Here is a 25,921-nt window from a genome sequence, read left to right as displayed (position 1 = left end):
TTGATGTAATGTCACAGGTCAGTAGGGTTGGGCCATATCATACTATTCACGGTAATACCAGTATAATGTTAGGCAATGATAAGAAAATGAAATATCGGGTTGGAATATGGGTAAACACGCATGTGCAGTGCCTTTGTTTTCATACGCACATGGCGGCGACGGAAAATGAGAACGGCAAAAGCAGATTGTTGAATGAAACAGATGAACCAGAATTGTTTTGTAAAACTGGTACAACCTCAATGATGTGGAACTGGTTTGGGCTTTCATCTGTCAGATACACACCAAAGCACATTTTTTGGTAGAGCATGCAAGCAGGCCATCGTTATTACCAAACCGATTTTAGGTGGTACACCGCACTCAAAAAGCTGTCAAAAGTGCTTTAGTTCGACTTTGCTAAGCTACGAAGCCGCACCACTTGATGGATTGTCGGAGCATTATGTCTACCGTAGTCGGGAGCCTCGCGGAGTAATACGTACTGTGCTTCAACATAATATTACCGCATTGTGTGTGTGTGTATATAAAACCTTTTTTAGTTTTGTGGATATTATACATGGTTATGCTGAGGATATGTCAGCCAATTTGTACTGGAAATGCCTTTTGGTTAAACTGTCAGCAAGGAATTTGCACTTTTAAATGTTTATTTAAAACATGCCATATACAGGCCATATTGCCCTGCCCTACAGGTCAGTAAGAATAAAAAAAAAACAAAACACAATATTACTTGCATAAAAAGAAAGAGGCAATAGAATTTCAAAGGTAATTAAGTTTCAAAATTAGCCTAAAGAGAGAGTCAAATGGAAGACAACAAATCATTCACATACATTCTCTTGTATGCACAACTCAAGTCTTCCATCCTGGACCACGTAGATGCTGTCATCATCATCTCCTGGTTTGAACAGGCTTTCACCCTCCTGTAGCTCAATAAACACCATATGTCGACACAGCTCCAGAAACAGAGGCTTCTCAAAATGGCCCAAGACCCTACAAGTTGAAGAACAAAAGCAATTTTAAAAAAAAAGAAAAAAAAAAGAAAACCCACACACAGACAAAATTGACTTGCCTACCTGACATTTTTCAGCATATACAGGACCTCAGAAGGCAGATTCGAGCTCTGCACTTCAAACTCTGTTAGATCAGCTTCCAGCAGGGAGGGAGGGGGTTCCTTGGGCTGCAGGGTGGGAGGGTCTCTCCGGATCCTCAGGATTCTGTCAGGAGGAAAAACAAACAAACATGTACTTTAAAAATAAAACACTAATTTCACCAAAAGCCTTGAGTACATAGTATTTAAAAATGTGTTCTTTCGTCATACTTGCGGGCTATGTTTAGAACTTTGGTTCTTTTTCGTATGCGCTGTGGTTGCTTTGATGGCGAGGGATGGGATGGAGAAGGAAGCGAGGAGAGTGTCTTAACCTACAAAACAATATTCAAATATATTTTGTTTATTGCGCGCAGAAAAAGAATTTTATCCAAAGTTGTACTTCTACTTAAGAAATATTAAAACTGATTTTTTTTTTTTTTTTAAACTGCTGTATTAAACATAGAAAGGCTGTTTGTCATTTATCATCAAGCCAAACTACTGAAGGCATTTTCAGTCATTGTGTATTAGGGTGAAACTATAGTCTTAGTAGTGTTGCCTATGAAATTAATAGGAAACTACAACTAGATGTTAACATCAAGTATTTCTGGACATCAACTGTTGGCATAAAAGCATTAAAAGCAAAATTAACTAGTTTTTATAGAGCAGATAACAATCTACTAGACTATACTAGTAGACTATACCAAGAGAGTGTGTATGAGCCATCAACAGAACTGGGAAGGGGAAAAAAAGAAAAAGACAACCTTTCGCATGATCTTCCTTCCATAGAAAAGCACTTTATCTCGTTTCCTGAATCGATAGTGAGGTACACCCGGTTGTTGATTACCTTGTCGGAAAATCAAAAAATATAATTCAGATAAACAACAAATGTCATTCTGCAGCAAGACTAAAAAAATATATATATATAGATATATATCTATATCGCTATCTACCTATCATAGAATAAATATGAAGTTCAGCAAGAGGTCAGATGACTCACGGGCATGTTTGAATCTCCTGTAAAGGAAGAGCACCACAATTCCAATCAGCACAACTGCAACCATAGCTCCAATCAATACACCTGTAAGCTAGAAGACAAACAAGACTGATGAGGCAATAATATGATCACATGACAGCACAGTTACATAGAGTACAGCACGTTTGTAAAATTGTTTTTAGTCCAACTTTGCATCACAATGAAATTACCCGTATAACTCTAAGCAAAACGAGCTCTATTGAGTGGAAAACCGCCCGATTTGATAACACTGTATCCAGGGCCCTCATTTCTTGTACAAAACACAGGCACTCAATTTCCATTTCATACCATGCTGGTCTGCATCCTCTCCTCCAAAAACTGTGGCAGCCGTGCACGGAAATCAGTTCTGCTCATCGTTACCACCTAAATATAACACAACAGATTCAAGTAATACATGTTCAACACTGGTAGCTCCCAACTAACTCACTTTTCTCCTTTCAAACCAAGTTAGGAATAATTTTAAATGGAATTATGCGCTTACTGAACTGGCCATTTTGCACAGGTCTCCATCATCCTTTCCATGACACTCTAACCTATAAGACAAAAATCTCTATTAACGCTGAGTCTGCAGCCCAAAAATCACATGCCATCGAGGGGAACCAAAAGTTGCTGAGGAAAAGGCAACAATTAAGAAGGGGAACACGGATTTGTATGTTAGCAGCCACTCTCGCCATGTAGCGTCGTGTCGCCTTCTTAATTCATCTTAATAAAATTACCAGAACACGAATAGGTGTTATAATTAGCCAGCAACAAAGTAACTTTCGATAGACGTCAAGCTTTAGACGATTTACTGAATACGTCTGAATGGAGTAGCTAACGTTAGCTAAAATAACATTCGCTAGCAGCTGTCCAGCTGACTGAGAGTAGCTGCTTCACAAGTTATCTTGAAGAACTAAGATAGTCAAACTCTGTGAAGTTGACAGGGTGTAAAAAAACCACGAGGCTTACTTTTCGAGCATCCTGGGGTGCCGTTTTCAAGCTGATAACATAGCTAAACAGAAGCTAGAATAAAGTTAGCGAGAAGCTAACAAAGTTTTATGCTGTCAGTTGCTTAGCTCCGCCCTTATCCGCTGTTACCTTGGTAGCGCTCAGATCATTTATCCAATCAGAAACGGACTAGGCACATCCTCGTCTTCCTGTTTTTAACAAAGCATCTTTGAAGGCTACAAACATCCGAGAGGAAGTGGAGTTTGTTTATTTCTCGACCAGTCTCTTGTAGTGCTTAATATTTCTATAGCATTTTCGAGTTACCTTTGCCTATTTCAGACGTTTAATATTTATATTTGTCACACTTACTTCACATGATCAAATACATTTTAATATTGGACAATGATAACATGTGTAAATACAAAATATGAAAGCTGAATGAGCTTTAACTAGCCACACCCAGTCCTGATTTAACCTAGAACCTCTTTGTGAACTAGCCTAAAAGATCTCAAAATACAACATATCACGAGCTAAAGAAACTTAAGAAAAGATGAGAAACAATGTCATTGATATCTGTCCGTTTGGAAAGGGTTACGACGCCATTTCTCTAAGCTCAAAGACTTAGAAATGGCAGGTGAACCATGGTGAACCATTATCCACAAATAGAGAAAACCTGGAACAGTAGGGTTTATGCAACCATACCAAAAAACCTCCAAGAGCACATTGACGAATCATTCAGAAGGTCACAGAAGGACCCAGAACAAGTTCTAAAGAACTGTAGGCCTCACTTGCCTCAAGTAAAGTGAGAGTTCATTATTATTCAACAATTTAAAAAAGAGAGAGTGGGCAAAAATGGCATCCATGGGAAAAATCCAATGGCAAAAACCAATGCTAACCAAAAGGAACACAGAGGCTCATCTAAAATTTGTCAATAAAACATCCCTGAAAGTTTGGGGAAAGTACTCTGTGGACTGACAAGACAAAAGTCAATCTTTGTGGAAGACTTGGGGCCTGTTAAATCCCACATAAAACAAACACAGCATTTGATAAAAGGAACATCATACCAACATTCAAACATGGTGGTAGTGTGATGGTCTGGGGCTACTTTGCTGCTTCAAGACCTGCATGACTGCATGACTTGCCATTAATTCCTCTCTCTAACAGAAAACCCTGAAGGAAAATCTCCACCCATCAGTTTATTCCCTGAATCTCAAGAGCAGTTGGGCAATACAGAGGGACAATGATCAGAAACACACCAGAAGTCCACCTCTGTATTGTTCAAAAAACAAAACAAAAAGAAGGTTTTGGAGTTACTTATAGCCAAAGCCCGGACTTAAACCAGGTTGAGATGCTTTGGCATGACCGTAATCAGGCTGTTCAAGTTCAAAAACTCTCATTATGGCTGAAGTAAAACAATTCTGCCAAGCAGAGATGATCATTCCTCCACAGTGATGTTAAAGACGCATTGCCAGTTATTGTAAACACTTCACTGCAGTTCTTGCTGTCAAGGCTGGCACGAACAGGCATTAAGTTTAGGGGGCAATTACTTTTGTATATAGGGTCAGGTAGATTTGGAAAGTGAATTTTACTGCTATATTGCATGAAATACTGCTTCCATAGAAATAAATACATCAAGAGTCATATAGACATGTAATCAATAATTTTATTACCATAATTCATTTGCTATTAACAAAACTGATTAAGTTTCATCCAATGTTTTGGATTCCATGATGATGAAAAATCTGCATTCACCATACAACTTTAATATAAAAACGATTACTCATGACAACTTTAAAGCAAAAATTTAGTAGCTAATAAATTCATATACAAACATTCATGTACCAACATTAGCCACTTTTTCATATTTAACCTTTAATGTATGTCCATAATGTCCATATAAATAGATATACTCTTTCCTTCACCCTCCATTTATGCATTTAAATTAAACCATTCTCATACGGTCACTGCTAATATGCAGTCACTATATAAAAATATGTAAAGAGGAGTTATGTACAGTCATTCATCTTTTTATGTGTATGCTAAAATAATGTGTAGTTTAAAATCTGATTTGAATTAAGTGCACTTAACATTACGTTCAGACACAAAACACGCACGTACACGGCATTTACAAAAACACTCGAGAAACACTAGAGGGAGCCAAAGTCATGGTAACAACTATACTTTTTATAGAAAGTAAATGATTAAACTGCCATTTTTTTATTGTCCACACAGATGTAATTTAAACAGATATAGAACTTAATTTTCAACATGGTATATCTGAGTCATCTGCATTTTATCTCTTTCTGTTTTTACTTTCTTTAATTTCATGAATGCTGTTTAGGTTCACTCCTCTATTTGCTTAGGTACTGGGCGACAGAATGGTAGGCGAGGAGAATCTCTGAGTCATTTGGGCAGGTGTGGCGAAACTCGTCCCGTTTGTAGGCATTCTCTAGGTAACGTGTCAGACCTTTGAGCTCTGCAGGGATGGCAAAGTCACGGTACTCCTTGATCACCACCTGAGGGAAGAGCAATTTTTACAAATAAGTCCAGGAACGACTCATTACATTTCTCAAATCATCTCTACTATTCAGATAACAGTGAATATTTCTCTCTTCTTCAGGATTAAAAAACAAAACAAAACGAAAGGTTTGTATAGACATAGGATTGCTGAATTCTGTTCACCTTGACAATGTTGAGTTTGGGAAGCAAGTTGCAATCTGCCAAGGTAAGGCTGTCACCATCCAGGAAGAGACGTGAAGACACAGTAAGATCTGGGTTTTTGGCCAGCTCGTGAGGGAGAGGAGTTTCTAGATACATGTTCAGCTTCACCAGAGTGGAAAGAAATTTCTTCTCGAGCACTGAAAGAAGTTGCAGGCTTTCTGTTAACCCATGGTGGCTCTTTCCATCATATATATAGCATAAGTGACTTGAAAGTTTCAAAATTCTTACTGTCATTTAAACCAGGATTGGGATTCTTGATATATCCTGAGAATTTTCGGAAGATGTCTTCTCCAACACTGTTGGACTCTTTGTAACGACAGCACAATTTTGGGTGCCTGTTGTTAATCAAATAAAACATTTTGTTAATGTTTGGTGTTGCAGTGATGGGTTAGATATGCAGTGTGTTTCAAGGACTGAAAAGACTGTGGTTCATATGTTTGAAGCAAGATGCACTTTGCTCACTGTGGAGGGGCTAAGGTCTCCTCCAGGAACTCCTCAATCTTATTAGTGTCCGTTTTGACTTCATCATTGTAGATGAGAAAGGGAGGCTGAGAGCCTGGAGCCAAATCCTTCAGTACATCCGGAGCCCTGCAACAGATCAGTGAAGGCTTATTTTGGCACACTTGATCAGAAAGTTAAAATGTTTAACTTCCCAGCCTAAACCAAGCAAATGCTATGGAAAAGCATGCTAGGATCACTTTTTAATGGTGTGTTTTGACACTTCAGTATATATAAATAAAGCCATGCTATGATGACCATTGATGATTAGAGTAATTTCTGGCTTTTTTTTTTTTCAAAGTAGCTGCATAGGTAGAGACCACCCTCGCTGACTTCTGATGCATGCCCAGTGGTTTTTGTTTTATAAGTAGGCCTGAAATATGACAAAAATTGTTCTATTCAGAAAAGAGCTTCAAGGATTACTCCTAATTAAATTTTAAAGGGGTAAAGACTTAATATCCACTGCGGTTTGTTCTCACTACCAAATGTGTTTTATGGCTATGAATTAGTTTACGAGTGCAAGTGTTCTTCTAGAATCAGGCACATTTACCAGTCTAAATTTGGTTTGTAGTGATTCCTACTGAGTGAAAAATAGACTGACATGATAAGTTTAACAAAAAAAATACAAACACGGGTTTGAAACCATTGAGCTGCTTTTGTTTTGTGCTATAGATTAACAGGGCTTCATTATTTCCCCCTTTTGCAAAACATGAAGAAGCAATGACTGCTGGAGTACAAGCAACCATCTTAACACCTTCTTACAGAATTTTTGAGACACCGGAATGAAAGCTTCCTATTTTTATATGATCTAAATAGTGTATTTTATATACTTAACTTTCATGTTGTTTATGTTAAGTGCAGCATATTTTGCTCCTTGCCCCCTCCCTTTCCGCTGCCTGTTCATCAGAAGGACAGCTTTAAATTTGATGTCAAACCTTTGTGTGGGGGGTTTATTCTTTTATTGTTGGTTTTGGTGTTTCTTACGCCTGATTCTCACTCATACATTGTAAATATCATTCAGCTTCCCGTGTGTGTGTTTGTTTTCTTAAACCTGCAATATCTGATTTTACTGACACTTGGGGGCAGTGTCAACAATGCATAGCATTTGTGTTTTTGCCTTTTTAAAAATGGAATGGAAACTGATTTGTTTTAGATATAAACCTGATTATTTTGAGCTTGTTTGCTTTAATTTTGTGTCACTTTTGAGTCAGTTACAACTGTTTGCTGACCATTTGTTTTTCTCACTAGTGTTTCTCAAACCTTTTCTTTTTTTCTTTTTTTTTTGTTATTGTTTTGAATCTCGTGGAGGTTTTGTGTTTCTTTGCAGGTGTGTAAAATATTTGTTTGCGTCATCTTGTTATCTGTCTTCACAAATATCTCTTTGTACTCGTTTTCAGCATCTTATCATTCGTAACCTATTGCGGTCATTTGTGTGACTGCTTCAGAATCTCAGCCCTTTGGCCTACACCAGGCAGCAGTCTTTTCTGTTCAGTAATCTACCATTTCACATAATAAATTTTTTACCAGTTTTTACCTATTTTTTACCAAAAACTGAATCCTGTATGAATGTAAATAATTTGCCTGCCTATATGTTTTATTGCTGTGGCTGTTTCTTGCATAGCATTTAGTGTCCCTGTAACCTTTCCTGAACTCAGTGGGGTTGGTGGAGGGTGAGGTGTTGGCAGGTTTTCATTGTTGGGTGGCTTTTATAATGTAAATCAGACTTTCCTCCCATTTCTTTTACAAATGCAACTCTCTGTCCTTGAATGCAACTTGTGAAAAACAATGTAAATAGTAGTTTTGTTGAGACTACATCAAAAAAGCAGTATGAAGCCAGTCTCCTTTGTGCCCAGCTCTTAAAGATTCTACAAGACTTTTTGAAAAACGAATAAAATGTGCTCTCACCTCTTCATGTCTACAGTGGTCAGGGTAAAGTTGGCCCCTTTTAACCAAAGAATCATGAAGAGTCTCTGACAGAAAGGGCAGTTCCCCACACTCTCAGCATCATAACTGGCCTGACAGACAGAAACAAAGACACTTTGCAGTCACAGCAGATGAGTATAAAACAAGCTTTTATGATCATAAAATTGCACAATTGTACGTGGGTTCTAGTATCAGGATCTAACAAAACCATGAGCACCTACACAGGTATTCTCGTTAAGCCTGCTCTGCTCTGGCAGTTTAAGCTAACTGCAAAGGAATTTCACACCCAGATTAAAAAGCCTATTATTGTAATACTGGTTTGTATCTCTGCCATATCCTGCATTGTATGCTTTACTACAGTTTAAATACACTGAAATACTGTAGTTTGCTAAAGTTAAAAGCTTTTTTTTGACACATTTCTGTCACTTTAGATGTAAACAAACAGGAAAATGTCACCTTGTGTTACCAAGTAGCTGGGAATGGGAAGGGTTTTTGCTTAGACTGTAACACGTCAAGATTGTTGTATGTCTTACCTTTACAAAGAGTTCAATCTTTGGCTCCTCGGCCATCTTACTTTCTCTCCGTCTTTCCACTGATGTCCACGTACCTCTGCTGGTTCCACAAACTGATTTCTTTCTGTCACTGCTGATGAAAGGACAAGGCAGAGCTGTGATAGTGACTGAAGTAAAGACATTTGCAATTTTCTGACACACCTCCTTACCTATTTCTTTCTCTCTGTTTTTAAATAAAGCACACATATATATATATATATATATATACTCACATTGGTGATCACAGCTAGCACTGGATGCAAGACCAGTACTTTATCTTTCCTCCACCTGTATTATTTAATTGCTCTACTCTTCACCTGTTTCTGGGGTTTGTTGTTCTGCCACCACACCTCTCCAGCATTGAGTGGCAGCCTACACCTCCTCTGGAGTTACCAGTCAGACCAGCAAATCTGGATCTGGCTTCACTTCCAGCATATTCTGTCGATGAAATCTTTCTGTCTGTCCAATATGACTCTTTCAGCCCTGGCTTGCTCTTTGTAAATTGCTATCTAGCAGAAAAGATCAGTTAGACAAAAAGGAGTCATCAAAAAAGTGGACTATTTCTATAGTTTCAAGCTTGCTTACTTTCAGTTCAGTTAATTTAAACTTTATTCATCACAAATCACAACAACAGGTGCCTCATAACGCTTTATATTGTAAAGTAAAAACCCTACATTAATAGACCAAAAACAGAGAAAACCCTTGCAAATCATATGACACCAAGATGTCTGTCTCCTGAATCCAAACTGGAAGCCCAGAGAAGAGGGGCCTGAAGGCTCTGCTTCCAGTCTATTGCTAGGAACCACGAGTAAACCAGCAGTCTGAGAGCTAAATGCTCTAATGGCATTACACAATACTATGAGGTCTTTAAGATAACACGGGCCTGATTATTCAAGACAATGTATTTGATGACAAGGATTTTAAATTTGATTCTGGATTTAACAGGGAGTCAATGAAGAGAATCCAGTATAGGAGAAATCTGCTCTGTATTTCTAGTCCCTTTCAGTCCTTTAATTAACTGCAGCATTTTGGATCAACTGCAGGCTTCCAGGGAGTTTTTAGAACAGCCTGATAATAACGAATTCAATTGTCCAGCCAAGAAGTAATAAATGCACAAACTAGTTTATCAGATAGGACGTTTCTAATTTTAGAGATATTGCACAAATAGAAGAAAGCACTTCTACATATCAGTTTAATATGCACAAGGACATATCCTGGTTAAACATGACTCCAATATTCCTGACAGTGTTACTGGAGGCCAAGGTAAAGTCATCCAGAGTAAGAATCTGGTCTGATACCACCTTTCTAAGTTTTTTAGGGCCAAGTGCAATAACCTCAGGTTTAACTGAATTTAGAAGAAGAAAAGTTGAGGTCATCGAGGTCTTTATGTCTTTAAGATATTCGTGCAGTTTAACTAATTGGTGTGTTGTATCTGGCTTCATTAATAGATAAAGTTGGGTGTCATCTGCATAGCACTGAAAATGAAGGCTATTCCTTCTGATGATACTGCCTAAAGGAAGCACATATAATGTAAACAGAATTGGTCCTAGCACTGAACCCTGTGGAACTCTATAATTAACCTCAGTGGGTGAAGAGAGGATTCTCCATTTACGTGAACAAATATGTATATAGATATGATTCAAACCACTGCTGTGCAGTATCTTTAATACCTACAGCATGCTCTAATCACTGTAAAAATATATTATGGATTACAGTGTCAAACACTGTACTGAGGTCTCAGAGGACACTCACAAAGATGGGTCCACTTTCAGGCCATAAGAAGATCATTTATAACCTTCACTAAAGCTGTTTCTGTACTGTCATGGGCTCTGAAACCTGACTGAATCTCTTGAATTAAACCATTGCTCTGCAGATGATCAGTTAGCTCTGTAACAACTACTCTTTCATGAATTTTTGAGATAAAAAGGAAAGTTGGAGATTGGCCTATAATTAGCTAAACCATCTAGGTCAAGTGATAGGTTTTTAAGTAACAGTTTAACTACTGCCAGCTTGAAGCCCTGTGGTATCTTTCCAATTAATAGAGACAGGTTGATCATACTTAAGACTGAAACATTAATTAATGGTAGAACGTCTTTGAGGAATCGACTCTAAAGGACATATTGATGTTTTGGAGGAAGGAATTACAGTTATCTCACGGAGCAAAGTTTGAAGTATATCACATGCTGCTGGAACATCAATAGCATGGTGCAGTAGTTTTCCAAAGGATGTTTTGACTGCTTGTGGCTGCTTCCCCATGCTATAAAGAAAAATTCTCCACTAGCTGATGAGTCACATTTTGCACACTGTGGTACCCTCACAGTGGAACTGGAAAGAGGGCTATCCAAAATACTGCCACAAAGGTGATATTGTATCTTAAATATCATTGTTGAATTTATTATTCAACTCTTTTTTTCTTTTCTTTTTGGCCACATTATTTTCTGCATGCTTTCCATTTCAGATATAAATTAAGCAGTTGCACTGAAGACATTTTTAGACCCAGTGTTTCCCATTCAGTTTGATATGTTTATATTGGACATTTTCCACAGCTGTTTCTAGTTGTCGATCTGCATTCATGACTGAATAAAAATGCTCTTGTGTAACAAGCATTCACCACCGAGACTTGTGTTCCGGTTGGCAAGAAGAGAAAGAAACACCCTCAAGGATGTAAAGAGAAAAAAATGGTGAAAGCTGAATGAGTGAGATAACATCACTAGAAAGAAGCAGACTGCTGTAGCTGTGACACAACCCCTACAACATTGTATTATTCCACAGGCGAGGAAGACTGAGGAAGGAAATCATAAGGGTGTGACCTGTCTTTATCAGTCATCTGTGACTTTTTGTGCTGTGAATTCCATAAGCTGATTTCACACACTCAAATACATGTTGATGAAAGCAGTTTAGTGTATTATTTTGTCCAGGATCGAACAGGATGTTGTTCTGCTTTTGAAACACTCGAATATTCTTTGAATAAATTCTTCAACAATTGAAACTAAATTGTCATATGTGCAACAAATATGGTGTAAAAACAGTTTTAACATAAGCACAACATAAACCAAATATGTTATATAAAACATGGTTTTACTAAAGGGATGGCATATTAAACATACATGCGATTACCATTATTTACAGGGTATGACTATGACTATGATGTTCCTTTCTCACATTGCTTCATCTGAATTGGTTGCACAAGCACAAAGATGGACTTTATTTAGTATTTGATAATCTATGAGATTTAAATATACTTTTAACCATTTTAAAATCCTATTTTTTGTACCCTTTGACAATTTAAAGGTGAGACAAACAGGTCAAGAGGCTACTGGGAGAGGAAAACAGGTAAAAGTAGAAAGGTGGTGCACTGAGTTGGCGACTGGGAAATGCAGGACAAGCTTATACACAGATAAGAGTCGGGTGATTGGGACTATTGTAAAGGAAAATTTGTAGTTAAAAGAGGCAGATAATTTCTTCTCCATGGGGTCCAGAAATCCCACTGGGAGCCACCAACATGCACAAGCTTGTTGAGCTAGTGATCTGCTCACAAGAAGACTAAGGATGACCTCTACTGCTCAAATTTAAGATTACACAAGATGGAAAAAATTTTGCAGCAACACAGGAGATCCAGCACACCAGTGCACATAATTACATATTCACAGATACACTGTTACAGATTTTAAACTACGACTACACTATCTGCAATTCATTCTGGATCAAATACAGATTTGTTCACCACTTCTTGCCACTGCTTTTTCATTCCTTAGCACTAACAAACCACAAGTGATAATCAGTGACAACCAGGCATGTATATGTAAATAATACTCTAAATATATCTAACATCTTGCTGCATGTTGTCTTTTGACCACTCACTGATGCAAACAGAAACATGATGTTTCTGATACAGGCCCTTTCCCTTTTGTTTTGTTTGCAAAATATTTCTGCACAGTAGTGCCGGTGTTGGTGTTCTTCCCCCTACAGCAGCTTCCCTGATTGTAACTCAGTCTTGTGTGAGCACCCTTGTGTAACCCCCATCTTCATATGTCATGCCTGACACTTCCTCTTTTTTATAGCCGTGCACACATGCAACGAACTCGTCTTGGATATGCTCCATTTTTTCTCATAGAGTGAGGGTTGCCACAGACATAAAAGAGAAAGAATGTTCCGCACTTACCAGAAGGCAGGAATTTAAATGCAATGCGGAGTTAGAAAGAGGGTGGGACAATGTGGACCTTTTTATGTAAACACATATTCAGCAAGATTTCAGAAAAGCCACACCTACGATTCTTTAAAAGGCTTTGTGTTTTTGGTTTTCTAACACAAGTTTACCATCGTGTTTCTGCTGGCAACAAGCAGAAACAATATTCATGGTGATTGAAGAAAGAGAATAAACCACTCATCTCATCATCAGGTTAGTGGAGGAGGTTTGGGGTTTTGCCTTTCATATGTCTTTCTGGTCAGTGTGGTTCATCTAAAGAAATTTCTTGCTAAGCAAAATCTTGCTAAATCTTTATTTGTTTGCTTGCTTATTTAATCTGCCAGCTTGCATTTCATTGACTGCTAGAAATAAATAGAAACATGCAGGTTTAAAAGTATAGGGTCACCAGCCAGTGACAGAACAACAAAATCTTTTACAACATCCTGTAGTTGATCTTTAGGTCTGAACTATAGACATGGCCTGTTTCTTAAGAATATTGCTATTTAATACACTTGTTGACATAGATTTTGAATAAAAATATATATAATGTATTAAGGATATATACAAATGTTTTTATGAAGGAGGCTCATTTGTTCTATTTGTTTTTCCAAACATGTGCTTTCTTCCTCTGCCATGCAAATGTAAGGAATAAATTTGTGAAAATATTTCTTCAGGAGTTAGTGTGGGAAGTCATTTTAAATGTTGCTCTTCTTCATTTTCAACAAACTGAAACCTTGTAGTTTCAGGTCTTACATATTGCAAAATCCCATTTCCTTAAGTCTGCATCACATTGTACTTTCTAAAGACAAAGACAGGTTCCACAGAAAGACCACACCATTTAAGAAAGGTAGAGCTTTTAAATGATATAGGCCTTTAGTTTAGAATTTAATATGCAATGTCATGCAATGCAAAAACAGGATTAACTAAAATATTTGAATTGCATTCGTTCGAGCTTTACACCAGGTGATTTGTAACTCACTTTGTGTCATTTGTGCAACTGCTTGATTCTGTCTTTTGAACATGAGAGGAGCGATTAACCAAATAACAGCTGGAAGATAATAACAATGTGTTTTATACACATGCAAATACTGACTGAAAGAGATTTTCCCCTTCTTATAAAGTAATATTTAATTTTTGTTTTGTTCATTTAAAGCAAAGGACAGGCAAGGTGCTGATCTGTGTAGGAGGTGGTGAATCGTGTTCATACTGGAAGCCACATGTGAAGTTAAAGTCCCTAATGGTGAGTCCTGAACACAGTCACTACTCTACCCAAAACTGAATACAACACACTTTTATTTACTTTAAGAGAGACTTCTGATTTTCCATATAAATTTACAAAGTTACCTTGTGAAGAAAGTGCTTCTTTTTTCAGTTTCTCCATAGTTTGATGAGGTGTTGGTCACTTAATGAAAGACCTAGGCTCTATTCTGAGAAGCAAGTTTAGCTCTGACATTGTTAAGCCAGATAAGAAGAAAACCCCAACATTCTGCTCCAGAAAAAGTCAGTTACTAGGTTAAAAGAATCTGTGGACTAAATCTGTTCACTGGCAGGTTTTCAGCAACAAACTCTGAATTTCTGTCTGACTGCCACGCCACCACCACAGCTGAATCAGTGACTGCTTGTTTCATTTCTTCAGTCATAAAGTCCCTGGCGAACCTCAGAGCAATGTGAATTCGTTTCCAGAAGCTTACAGGTTGACAAAGACCGAAATCTCAGTTAGACGTTTGCTATTTTTTGCACTTAACACTTTTGCAATGATTTAGTCAGCAATAACAATGGTATGAAGTCTTGTTTTCACCACTGAAAAAATCAAAACATATTTTCTGCCAGTTAAAATTTTGAGATAATAAATCATAATGTAGTGTAACACATAATGGAGATAATAACAGAAGTTTCTGATGCATGTCTGGGTTTTGATAGTTTTTTCTTTTTGTTTTTGTTTTTTTTAATTATTCATTCATTCATTCATTAGCTGAAACAAACTTCCATAGGATGGAGACAGCGATTATGTCACTAATTTATTATTTGAATATCTTTAAATATTGTTTATATTAATTCTATTTAAAGCTTTAGCTTTAACACGTTGATCACTAATCAGTCATTTGTCAGTGAGAAGGAGAAAAAAAATGCCTGTCACAGTTGGATCTCGATGTGAATATTTGAATGAAGATGAGGCTGAAATGACTTTAAGACTGTAACATCATTAAATGTTGCAGGCAGTCTGACTGTGTTGTGAACATTTCAGGTTGGACTTTGTTCATAGATGTACTGAGGCATCTACCCAGAATGGGCTCTGGTAGAAGGTATCATTGGCAAACCAGGTGGAAAACCACTTGCACAGCAGGATTTAAAACAGATAAGCATCACTGATATTTTATGGTATGCTCCTGAATTTCTGAGTTTCCAGACAGAATTAGAAACTAGAATGCCTCCTCAAATTTGATTTCCCCAAAAGGACGCCAGTGACCGTAAACAGATGTAAACTGTGAAACTTTTCATTGGAACTGCCATTGTTCTCCATTTGTGACTCGCTAAAAAGAGCACTGACCAAGCTGTGGCTGTAAGAGAACCATCATCTGTCACTGAAGGTTGAGATTAGATCAGATTAGAAATATTTACACAGAGAAACATTAAAGCAAAATTTTGTTTTTCTCTTTGTTTTTTCTTTAAATCTCACTAAGCATTTAAGTAAGTTGGTAACATCCCATCGTTTTACTATTACTTTAAATTAAAACGAACATGGTGATAAACTGTAGCAAAAAACTTTTTTTTAATTTATTTACTTGTTTTTTGTTTTTCATTTGAGATGGCAACAAATAGTGTATCCACCGTAGTTTTAAGATAAACATCATTGTCCACACTGATGCATATTCACATCCTTCGGTCTGCTGGGTTTTAATCGGAGACTCTGCTCTTTATTTACCCATTACAATGGTGAATCTGTGGTCTGGGACCTCCGCTGTAATGCTGTGCTATACTGCAATTAAACAGACGTGAAAGTCAAAAGAACATGGTTCAGAAATTATTCACAGTGCAGGTTTGAGGTATATTTTTTCTTTTTTTAGTGGGCTACATACTGAACCCTAGAAGATAGAAACAAAGTATTGATCACGCTACCATCAATTTGATACCAATACCAGCATGGCTATTGGTAATACTGAAATTCAGATTTTCCCACCTCGACTCCGCTGATGATGTCTTTCTTCCTCTGGTCAGGCACGCCTTAACACAGAATTGAATATACACAGAGATGATTGACTTAGCACTGATAAGCCTCTCTGGAACCAAAAGATAAAAAGACTTTATCAGAATTAATCATCTTAGATTGACTTTTTAAATATAGAGTTTTGTGAACATGTTTCCTGGAAGAAGCCTCTGGTGTCTTAACAGATGACATAAAGGGATAAGCGCTAACATGTCTCGTTCCAGGAAGTTTATAATGACGTCCGTGCAACACCTTTTTTTAACCTGTGAACTGTGCAGAGTGCAAAAGGAAGAATTTAAATATGCTCAGTTTAAGTGGACCTTTAGAAGGATGCATTTACTGAAAATGTGAGGGATTATATTTAGGTAAAACAAAACAGATCATCCTTGAAGTCTATGCAGCATTCAAGAAAAAAAAAACATGCAAGTAATGTCTTTTCTTTATATATCTGCTCAAGGCAAACAGTGAAGCAGGAAAAAAACTGATGTGTTCATTCTTTTCTTATGACAGGGGTTTCACACCAAAAAAATACGCAAGTTGGTGAAGAGGCTAGTCATCCTCTGTTTTTTACCACTGTGTCTCTTCAGTGGGTGGCTGAGTAGCTCTGTAAAACCTTTACATCATGACAGCAGAAGTAGAAATGTGACCGTCCTGCTGTGGTATTGGCCCTTCAGCAGATCATTCAGCCTGAAGGGTGACGTTTGCTGGGATCTCTACCGTATCCCTCACTGTATTCTGGTGGACGAGCGCTCCTACTTCCCCTCTGCGGATGTAGTGGTGTTCCACAACAGGGAGCTGCAAGTGGGCCTCCACAAGTTGCCTACTAACATCTCACGGCCATCAAGCCAGAAGTGGGCCTGGATGTCCCTGGAGGCTCCTTCTCACAATGGAAACTTACATAAGTATGCAGATATCTTTAACATGACCATAACTTACAGGAGGGATGCTGACGTCAGCATACCCTATGGCATGCTGCTACGGAGGGAGGCTGAAGAACATGTGAATGAAGACAACTCTGTAAACAAGAGCTCTCTGGTTTGTTGGGTGATCAGCAACTATAAGAGCCACCACAAAAGAAGCCAAGTGTACAACAACCTCAGAGCTTCAGTTCCTGTGGTAGTTTATGGGCGCTGGACTAAAAACCGCCTCCCTTCCTCAGAACTTTTACCTACAATATCTCGCTGCTATTTTTATTTGGCTTTTGAGAACTCACTTGCTAAAGATTATATCACGGAGAAGCTGTGGAGGAATGCTTACGAGGGAGGGGCTTTGCCCATTGTCCTGGGGCCACCTTTAGGCAATTACAAAGCTGTGGCTCCACCTCATTCTTTCATCCATGTTGATGAGTTTGCGTCACTGAATGAAATGGGAAAGTATCTACAACAGCTTGCAGAGGATAAGAAACGCTACAATGAGTATTTTACCTGGAAGAAACAGTGGAAAGTGAAACGGTACACAGACTGGAGGGAAAGACTGTGTAATATCTGTTCAAAGTACAACAGTTTACCTAAGCACAAAGTTTACTCAGACCTAGATGCGTGGGTCAATGCTAACACAAGCTTAAACATTTGATCAAATTTTACTGTATTTTTTTTTTGCAACATTTGTAGACATCATTTCATCATTCTCTGAATTTCTTTGAAAACAGTTCAGAGTGAATGTGAAACGTAAAAATCTGAAAAATTGTATCTAAAAAAATATTTTAGAAATGTGATTGTATGCACACAACTTAAACTGCACTGTAACTACTATGCATTAACAACAATGACTGAGTGATCTGCTACACTGAAATCCCTAGCACTTTACTCCAGTACACTAAGGTTAAAAACTATCTAGTATGTGGAGATATTTAGAAAAGGGATGTAGTGGATATCTGGATAAAGTGTAACCTGCCTCTTGCATTATGGAAATGTCTGTAAACTGCCTCAATGTTTACAATAAAGCAAAACCTGGAAAACTTTTTAAAATTGTCATTTTTCATTGCTGAAGTGTTGAAAGACTCAGAGACCATGTTTGCACTTTATATCCAGGCCAAAACACACACACACCACTTCCTTGAATAATATATAACATACATGCACTTACTACACTAATGCCAAAGCTTAGCAGCATGAGGTAAAATTCCCCTGTTTAAATTCAGCTACAAACTACTGCTTACCCTATGATGAGGGTTTATCATGAAAAGATACAAACACTGTCTTTTGATAACATTTATTGGGGGATAATAGGCAATTCTGTAATTATGCATACATATGATTACAAACTTTTTTTTTTTTTTTTTTTTTTTTTAAGTGAAAAATGTCACTATCCCAGATTTTCAATATATTAATCAATTTAGTTTTGCTAAAAACTAACAGCTAATGCCTAACAGTTGTGATTGCACTCTCAGTAAATAACTTCAAGTTGATAATTTCAGCTTGTAATCAACACTGAGGTATCCTGGGCCAGAAATAAATTACAGCAGTACATATTGTTTGACAACTTTAAGCTGATCCTGCTAATAATTTTATTGTCACCTAGGGACTTCTTGATGTATTTTGAAGTTGGAATGACATTTAACATTGTTTTCAAAGTTTTAAAAACACTGAGTAAATAGTAACATAGGAAATAAAAAAGAGAAAGTTGACAGGGTAGTCAGTCAACATTAAAATCTAAATAAAGAGAAAAAGAATCCTACAAGAGTTTCTAAAAGCAGATGGCAACAAGTCACATTTACCGTCGCTCATCTGAGAAAGAAAGCGTGTACAAATAGAACAAGTAAAGGGTTGTAGTATTTGCCAGATTACGTCAAAGGGATTACACTAACACCTACTGAAGCGCTTTTTTTCCCCCTTTTGCTTAATACTAATAACCACAAGGGAGGGGAAAAAAGCAAGTTTGGTATACAAATAAAAATGGAATAAAAGCCTTGTAAAAAAATTTGGACAAATCAATCTTATAAGAGCGCTCTCTGTTGCAGTGCTAGTTTAGACAAATACTACAGATGCTCTCTACAGACATGACACAAGAAGTATTGCACAAGTATTGGCCAAACTGTCAAAAATGAATACTGTTTAAGGAGGTGTCCCTCCCTTGCTTTTCCCTTGTTGGCACCACAGAAAGCCTACCCAGAATTATGCACAACTAATACACCCCAGCTCTTGAGCATTTACAGACCAAGCCTCATTCCACATCTGGTCCATAAAGTCACAGCACAAACTCAAAAACTGGACTCATTGGCCAATACATAGTCATGCAATAAATGCGCAACTCCACATCCCCTTTTGCTATATGAAGTCAAAGTAGTTCATGGTCACAGAACACAGTGACATAAGACATTTCACAATCACCATAGCTGAAACCAGAAACCACTTTGATTTCACCCTCACACAACTCAGATACGATCAGATGGTTTGATTGCTGCATTTGTAGAGCTTACGAGGCAAGTTGGGCACATTTTTGAAAGGCAATCTGTGGTTCTGGTTGGACTATGGCTTTATCTAGTTGGGTGCCCAACCACTCCAGGATTCAGGGCTTGTTTCATGACATCAGGCCTGGGAAGTTGAGGCATGTAGAGCGTGGGAGGAGGGCCTCCAGTGAAACTGGGCCCTGGGTAGGCCTGACTGGGAATGGGGGAAGGACTCTGCTCATACAGCTGGCCTTCCAATTCCTCATCCAGCGGCAGAGCCAAGCGCTTCCCCTTCTGTCTCCGGTTGCAAAACCAAACACGTACCACCTGCCAAGAGCAAAATAAAGTGTTAGTCAACAAAATGTGAACCACAAGAGACTTGTGGTGAGAGAAATAAGATATGCTTACATCTCTCTCCAGGCCCAGATCATCCGAAATGTGCTTGATTGCTTGAGTGTTCGGTTTGGGACACTTGATGAAGTAGGACTCTAGAGCAGCACGCACTGCCCCCTCCAGACTGGTCCTCCGCTTTCTTTTTCTGGTGTCAACAAAAACTCGCTCAATCTTGTACATCTGTGGAAGCCGAAACGTGTAAGAGGGATGGAGAGTTACTGATTGTGCTCTTCAAGCACCTAAATTTGTATCACTAGAGGATTTGACATATCTGCTTCAGTTTGGGCTTAGTCTAAAATTAAAAGGAGCCCCAGTTTGGCAATCACCTGGTCTTAAACTGGTTGTTTGAAACTTACATCCTGAGGATTTTCAGAGTTCTCCGCCTCATCCAGCCATTTCTGCAGAAGGGGCTTCAGCTTGCACATGTTCTTAAAGCTCAGTTGCAGAGCCTCAAAACGACAAATGGTAGTTTGGCTGAACATTTTTCCTGCTCCAGAAAATAAAAGACATAAGACTTGACGGACACACAGCCAGCTCCCCAAACTGCAGAAGACACTTCATGAGCATATAATATTCATAACCATTTTTAATTGCCAACATTTACCAAATCTGCCAATCCAATCTACTAAAGTCAGATGCAACATAAGATAAGAATAAATTTACCATAAAGGCTTCCCAGTGAAAGGCCAACATCTGACTGGGTAAAACCCAGAGTAATGCGCTTGTGTTTGAGCTCCCTGGCAAACTGCTCCAGCTCTTCAGTGGAAACAGTTTCCTGCTAAAAGGAGAAAATTAAAAAAAAAATAATCCAAAATTCAAGCGAAAAATCTTTGGCTGATAGGCAGCGCACATTTGCAGTGCTCTTGCAAAAGGTCTACGAGATGAGGACTCACCTCTTCCTTGCATCCTTGATTGGAGGACGCGGCATTTCGTCGGGAGGTGGCCGGCCTCTGCTGCTGGGCCTCAGGGACAACCTGAGGTGTGTTCACGCTGAAATACCCGTTCCCCGGAAGTCCGTTGCTCGGGGGTGAGGGGGACAGCGATGGGGAAGATGTCGAAGACGTGGAGGGAGTTTGACTACCGCTGCCAGGTGACGAGAAGGACCAAAAGGACGGGTTCCAGGTCCCAGTCCTAGCGTAGAATAATCCGTGGGCCATATCGTTGGAGGCTTGTGGAGTCAGGTACTGCTGAATTTTCATCTCGGATGAGTAGTCCTCGCGGGCGACCTTCTCCATCTTTATTTCAGGTAGTTTGATTTGCTCCGCCGTCTCGGCTTCAGGGGTGGTAAGGTTTATAGGCTGGATTGCTGCAGATACGCCAGGTAATTGGCCTGTGTAGTCTGCAAAGGGATACCAATGCTTGGGTTGCCCAAAGTCTCCAGCCTGTAGCTCAGAGGGCCTGTAGTCGGTGGAGACGGATGGGAAGGGGAAAAAGGCTTGAGCGGATGTCGATGCGATACCACTGTAACAGCTTTTGTTGTAAATGCGGCTCGGGTCTGGCAAGACACCATGGGGTACCTGGAAGGAGGCACTACTACCAAAACCCTCCTGACCCAAAAGCTGCGCGCAAGCGCTGGCGCGGCTGAAGTCATAAGGCCGGCTGTGGCCCTCAGGACTTTCAGACATCTTCCAAAAGATGAGAAAACCTGGCCGAGCAACAAACGCGCTTCCAGAAAGTGGGGAAAAAGTTGATCTAGAGGTGACTGGTTTTAAAATGTCTTATCCGTTTCGGGATCCAAAGGAGAAAAAAATAAATAAACCAGTTCAAACGTGAAGGCCTACGTCTGAATGCAGCATAACTACCAATATCCCAACGGCCTAGTCCATAAAGCTTTGTCCTCCCAAACGCTTATCTACCATCAGGCTCAAATGCGTGTCTGCTCCACAGATTTTTCTTATCAGCGCCACAAGTGTTAGTATCGTTTTACAGCCAATCATCGCCCATTGGTCGGCTAGTTGATTGGGCACAGCTGAAGGTGCATTTGTAAATGACCTTGACTCCTCCCAAAGAGGTGGGCGTGTTTTTTTCACCTGAACTTAAAAAAGTTATTTTTAGCACGGTATTGATACTTTATGTATGTGAAGTACATATATTTTAAAGTTAAGCTAATGCTTAGAATAAACTGATCTACTTGGAAGACCATAAAAACACTGCTCAAAAACCACAGGTCACTGCTCCTGTGAAAAAAACAATTTAACATCCTAACTCGCTCATTTCATACATAAATTATAATGCAGCGTTTCTTTACATTATTCCTCGTTAATGGCATGGCTTTGACATTAAAATTTCTCACACACAAGCTTCAGTGTGGCCTGAATCAATGTATTTAAACAAATACCAATGTCATCCCGAGTAGCTGATGAAACAAATTAACCTAATGAACCAGGCCGAATGTAATCGTAAACACATTGGGGTCGGGTACTTTTTAACTCTAACAAACATAAATTGCTCATAAATTAGGCAACACTTGCATAATGGAATGAAAAATGGTTTATGGCTACTCGAAATAAAAATTTTCCCACCCATTGCAGATAAAGACATGTTCTATCTTGTTGTAGTGAGAAATTATTCATGTCCGTGGCACCTTTTTTTTTACAAAGTGTATGTTTTCAATTGTGGATTTTTTGTTTGTTTGTTTGTTTGTTTGTTTGTTTTTTGTCTTCTTCTTCTTAAAACAACTGAATATAACTTTATTCAGAACTATCAGTTAAAAATCTGTATTTGAATTAGAGGATTGTGTTACCGAAATAAAAGACAGTCTACAATTTTTATGATTGTTTAAAAAAACCCAGATAAAAATGCGATTATGCATAAGAGTTTACATACTGGGATAAAAGGATAAAGGAAAAGGCTACAGTTGCCAAGGTTATGGCTACTTTTTTATATTAAGCTTATTAAAACATTCGGAATGGAAAAAAACAAGCTTAACCATAAAACAATCCACAGCACTCGATTGAACTTCTCCCATTCACCCCCTATCAATGGCTATTCAAAAGCCCAGTACAGATGCGATCCCCCAGCGCGAATAGTTGGCCGCAGATTGCGGCAGGAAGACGCACTGCGGGAAGGGAGTGGGGGGTGCAATTGTACGACGAGGCCCCGGGGGCACCCCGGGGATTTCAGATCCCGAGATGCGATGGTCGGCCATTAGCTCCTTTTCACGTTGAAACAAAAAGTCCTCAACCCTTTGATTCCAATCCCCACACCCATCAACCCCCTCCCCAACACCCCCATCATCTGAGACACTATCCTGAAGTTTCGATGGAAGTTTCCCCCTAGTCTGCATGTCCCACTGCAGGGATTAACTGCAATATGACCTAAACGTGTAAAACTGGTCAAGCTGTCTGCAGGCTGTATAATCAAGTTCTGCTGGAATATAGGTTGCATGTGTAGCGCCATGTGTAACATTTTTTCTCCTTGTGGCTTGAGGCCTTACCCCCCCCCCCCCCCCCCCCCCAAAAAAAAAGAAAAAGAAAAAAGAAAAAACAGTAAAACACCTCAAACTCATGTCATTATATTCTTGGTGGTTCATGTGCTCTAGTTTAAGACGTTCTTGCAAACAAACAGAATTTCTTCTTTTGGAACTTCTGAAATTAGCTCATCACACTACATTATAACCAGCAGATGAGCACTTAACACACTTTCGGAGAGAAGTCAGTGGAATAAAGGACATCAAATACCAGCTATACAAGCATTGTTCTGGGTACATGGACTTGGGGGAATAATTGTTATGCAAAAGACAAACACAGCAAGAGAGATAGGCTGGGCTAGAAAGAGAGAGAAAGGCACAAGAGAGCGCAGAGCTCTCAGGGTGCCCAAAGAAAAGGAGTGTTGGTGGTGTTGGGGGCAAGAGGGGGTGGAGGGTTTAGTGTTGAATGGCTCAGTACAGTGAGGAGGAGATGTGTGAGAAGAGTATCCAAGGATTTAGCTGAACCCCACCCACCCCCACCTCCCAAATGTCTCAGATCTTGCCTTTAGTTCTCTTCAAGACTCATCAGAGCCCTTCAGCACAATCAGAGGAGGGGAGAAAGTAAGAGATAAAAGAAAGCCTGCTGATAGGGTGGCAACGTGAATGTGTTGCACATCTCAACTGATCAGATCTGTGAAAGAAACACCTCCAACTTGAGTTTCATGACCCTTACTTGTGAAAGTAAATGTACTTGCTTTTTTTCTGGTCATGTCTTCCTTTTCTATTTGCAGATGCATGATGTGTAAAATGACTCACTTAACAGTAAACATGCACTTCTGGGAAGATCTTTGTGTAATTCCTGCAAGTAAGAAAGAACTTAAAAAATGTAATGAGTGTACCTACAATCTTATATTCAATCTGAGGGACTGCTTTCAGATTGTTGCTGATTTAATTGGTAGGATTCCTAAAATCCACCCTTCCTGTTGAGCAGCACTATCACTATCATCTCACAAACAAGTTTGATGGCATTTTGATTTCCCCCCTAACAGCCCTGCCGTTAACACCCATGTTCACACACCTCCACCCACTCAAGGTTTCATCCGAGGGCTGATGGCAGCCTTCTTCTCGCTGTCCACCAGCGAGCACAAAGAGGTTTACTGGCATTTGCATACATCTCAATGGAGGCAGAAGACTTGACACATCCCCTCCCGAGCACACACGGAAATTCAACCACATACACAAAACCCACAAACCTTTCTCTCCTACCACACACTCACTCACTCACACACATACACACTTTATGGGCGTAGTCAAGGTAAAACAAGGTCAGACAGGATCACTCAGGACTGAGGCAGAGTGGCAGCACTACATGCGTCATACTGCCAGGTTAAAGGAGAATGTATCTGTGATTGTTTAAACTGAGTCCTTCTCTATTCAGTCTGTTATTTTATTGTTATTTCTCCATATTTATGTCGACTATGGGTTAGTTGTTGTATTAGCAGGGAATATTTAGATGTCTTGTGGCATTTCATGAATATTTAGGATGAAAAATAAAGTTGGCTTTCAGTATTGTTTGATTGCACAGATTTTCATTTTTAAAATCTTTGAGTGTCCCAGAAGGTTGTAACATAGATCAACGTCCATTTTTATATACATTTTATCTAAGAGCGCAGTCAAAATGCCAATTTCTGTTATACTAAGTCATCACAGAAGAAAAAATGTGTTGTTGTATTTTCTATGATTTGATGTTTTGTTGACTTGCTCCAGTCAAACTCAAAAACAAATCCTTAGTCTTAAGAAATGGACAAAAGAAGAAGACCCATATTTGATCAACATCTGGATAACTTTCTTTAAAACTGCAAAATAATGCACTGGCTTTGGTAGAACATATAACTATGAAGCTTTAACTTAGTACGCCTACTATGATTCTGACAAGGGGCCACTGTTGCATCTTTGTCCTAAATTTCCTGTAATTTCTTTACTAAAAACACCCAAAAGAAGCTTTATCTGTGAAAATACATAATACTGTAGAAAAGTCTTGAGCCACACCTTATTTATTTTGCTTGAAAATTAGAAATCTGTCGATTGATTAATTGAAACATGCAAGGATAATCGGGAAAATAAGAAAGTGTACTTTATTGATCCCCGTTGGGAAATTCCTCTCTGCATTTAACCCATTCACTCAGTGAAGCAGTGGGCAGCCATTGGGCGCCCGGGGAGCAGTGTGTGGGGAGGGTACCTTGCTGAGGGGTACCTCAGGGTAGCTGTTCAGGGGAATCGAACCCCCGACCTTCCGATCGTGGGGCCACCACTCTACCTACTGAGCTATCCCTGTGTTCTAGTTGAACAAGTTTGAAAGGTAATATTTAAGATAAGATAAGACTTTATTGATCCCACAACGGAGAAATTTTTGCGTCACCTCAGCTCAGGTACAGATATCAGAAGGAAATACAAAAATACAAATAAGTACAATCAGTGAAAAAAGTAAGATAATACACTATATACAATGGTAGCATACACAGTATGTGATTATGGATATGGTTGGAAATATGGAAGACATAAACTATACAGCTTGACATAACTATTGTACCACTACTATTCCTATGTAT

At 38.9% G+C, this 25,921-nt stretch overlaps 4 protein-coding genes across 6 annotated transcripts in view; 1 reads left to right on the top strand and 3 right to left on the bottom strand.

The window, feature by feature from the left end:
• Positions 1 to 3,188, bottom strand: part of LOC146705681 (patatin-like phospholipase domain-containing protein 7) — a 29,088-nt gene extending 25,900 nt beyond the window's left edge. The window contains exons 1-8 of the mRNA XM_085461014.1: positions 3,060 to 3,188; positions 2,593 to 2,644; positions 2,400 to 2,474; positions 2,076 to 2,163; positions 1,840 to 1,922; positions 1,310 to 1,410; positions 1,065 to 1,205; positions 822 to 981 (exon numbers count right to left, since the gene is read on the bottom strand). Coding sequence (XP_085317140.1) covers positions 822 to 981; positions 1,065 to 1,205; positions 1,310 to 1,410; positions 1,840 to 1,922; positions 2,076 to 2,163; positions 2,400 to 2,474; positions 2,593 to 2,644; positions 3,060 to 3,070 — 711 coding nt within the window. The 5' untranslated portion in view covers positions 3,071 to 3,188. The remainder of the gene's footprint in view (positions 1 to 821; positions 982 to 1,064; positions 1,206 to 1,309; positions 1,411 to 1,839; positions 1,923 to 2,075; positions 2,164 to 2,399; positions 2,475 to 2,592; positions 2,645 to 3,059) is intronic.
• Positions 3,189 to 4,683: 1,495 nt separating this feature from the next.
• On the bottom strand, positions 4,684 to 9,103 carry clic3 (CLIC family member 3). Of its 3 annotated transcripts, none has more exons than XM_085463451.1 (7): positions 8,965 to 9,103; positions 8,714 to 8,825; positions 8,163 to 8,272; positions 6,222 to 6,347; positions 5,988 to 6,094; positions 5,721 to 5,896; positions 4,684 to 5,554 (listed from the first exon to the last, which is right to left on the bottom strand). In XM_085463451.1, the coding sequence occupies exons 2-7, from the start codon at positions 8,747 to 8,749 to the stop codon at positions 5,390 to 5,392; spliced, it is 720 nt and encodes a 239-aa protein (XP_085319577.1). In that variant the 5' UTR covers positions 8,750 to 8,825; positions 8,965 to 9,103; the 3' UTR covers positions 4,684 to 5,389. The 3 variants fall into 3 exon arrangements, with proteins under 3 accessions (XP_085319577.1, XP_085319576.1, XP_085319578.1); XM_085463450.1 differs by having other exon boundaries at positions 8,714 to 8,822; XM_085463452.1 differs by lacking the exon at positions 8,965 to 9,103 and adding an exon at positions 8,902 to 8,918.
• A 3,761-nt stretch (positions 9,104 to 12,864) lies between these two features.
• On the top strand, positions 12,865 to 18,069 carry fut7 (fucosyltransferase 7 (alpha (1,3) fucosyltransferase)). Its single transcript, XM_085463449.1, has 3 exons — positions 12,865 to 13,130; positions 14,071 to 14,157; positions 16,633 to 18,069. The coding sequence occupies exons 2-3, from the start codon at positions 14,155 to 14,157 to the stop codon at positions 17,692 to 17,694; spliced, it is 1,065 nt and encodes a 354-aa protein (XP_085319575.1). The 5' UTR covers positions 12,865 to 13,130; positions 14,071 to 14,154; the 3' UTR covers positions 17,695 to 18,069.
• A 339-nt stretch (positions 18,070 to 18,408) lies between these two features.
• On the bottom strand, positions 18,409 to 22,531 carry pou5f3 (POU domain, class 5, transcription factor 3). The gene is made up of 5 exons (XM_085463448.1): positions 20,797 to 22,531; positions 20,567 to 20,681; positions 20,260 to 20,390; positions 19,919 to 20,083; positions 18,409 to 19,837 (listed from the first exon to the last, which is right to left on the bottom strand). The coding sequence occupies exons 1-5, from the start codon at positions 21,526 to 21,528 to the stop codon at positions 19,598 to 19,600; spliced, it is 1,383 nt and encodes a 460-aa protein (XP_085319574.1). The 5' UTR covers positions 21,529 to 22,531; the 3' UTR covers positions 18,409 to 19,597.
• Positions 22,532 to 25,921: the final 3,390 nt, after the last annotated feature.

Source organism: Copadichromis virginalis, linkage group LG7 (assembly GCF_057382275.1).
Source record: "Copadichromis virginalis isolate Kocher_CV1m ecotype Utaka linkage group LG7, C_Virginalis_male_GT1.1, whole genome shotgun sequence".
Lineage (NCBI taxonomy): Eukaryota > Metazoa > Chordata > Actinopteri > Cichliformes > Cichlidae > Copadichromis > Copadichromis virginalis.
Note: the sequence above shows the minus strand (reverse complement) of the source record. Positions and strands in the feature narration are given on the sequence as shown.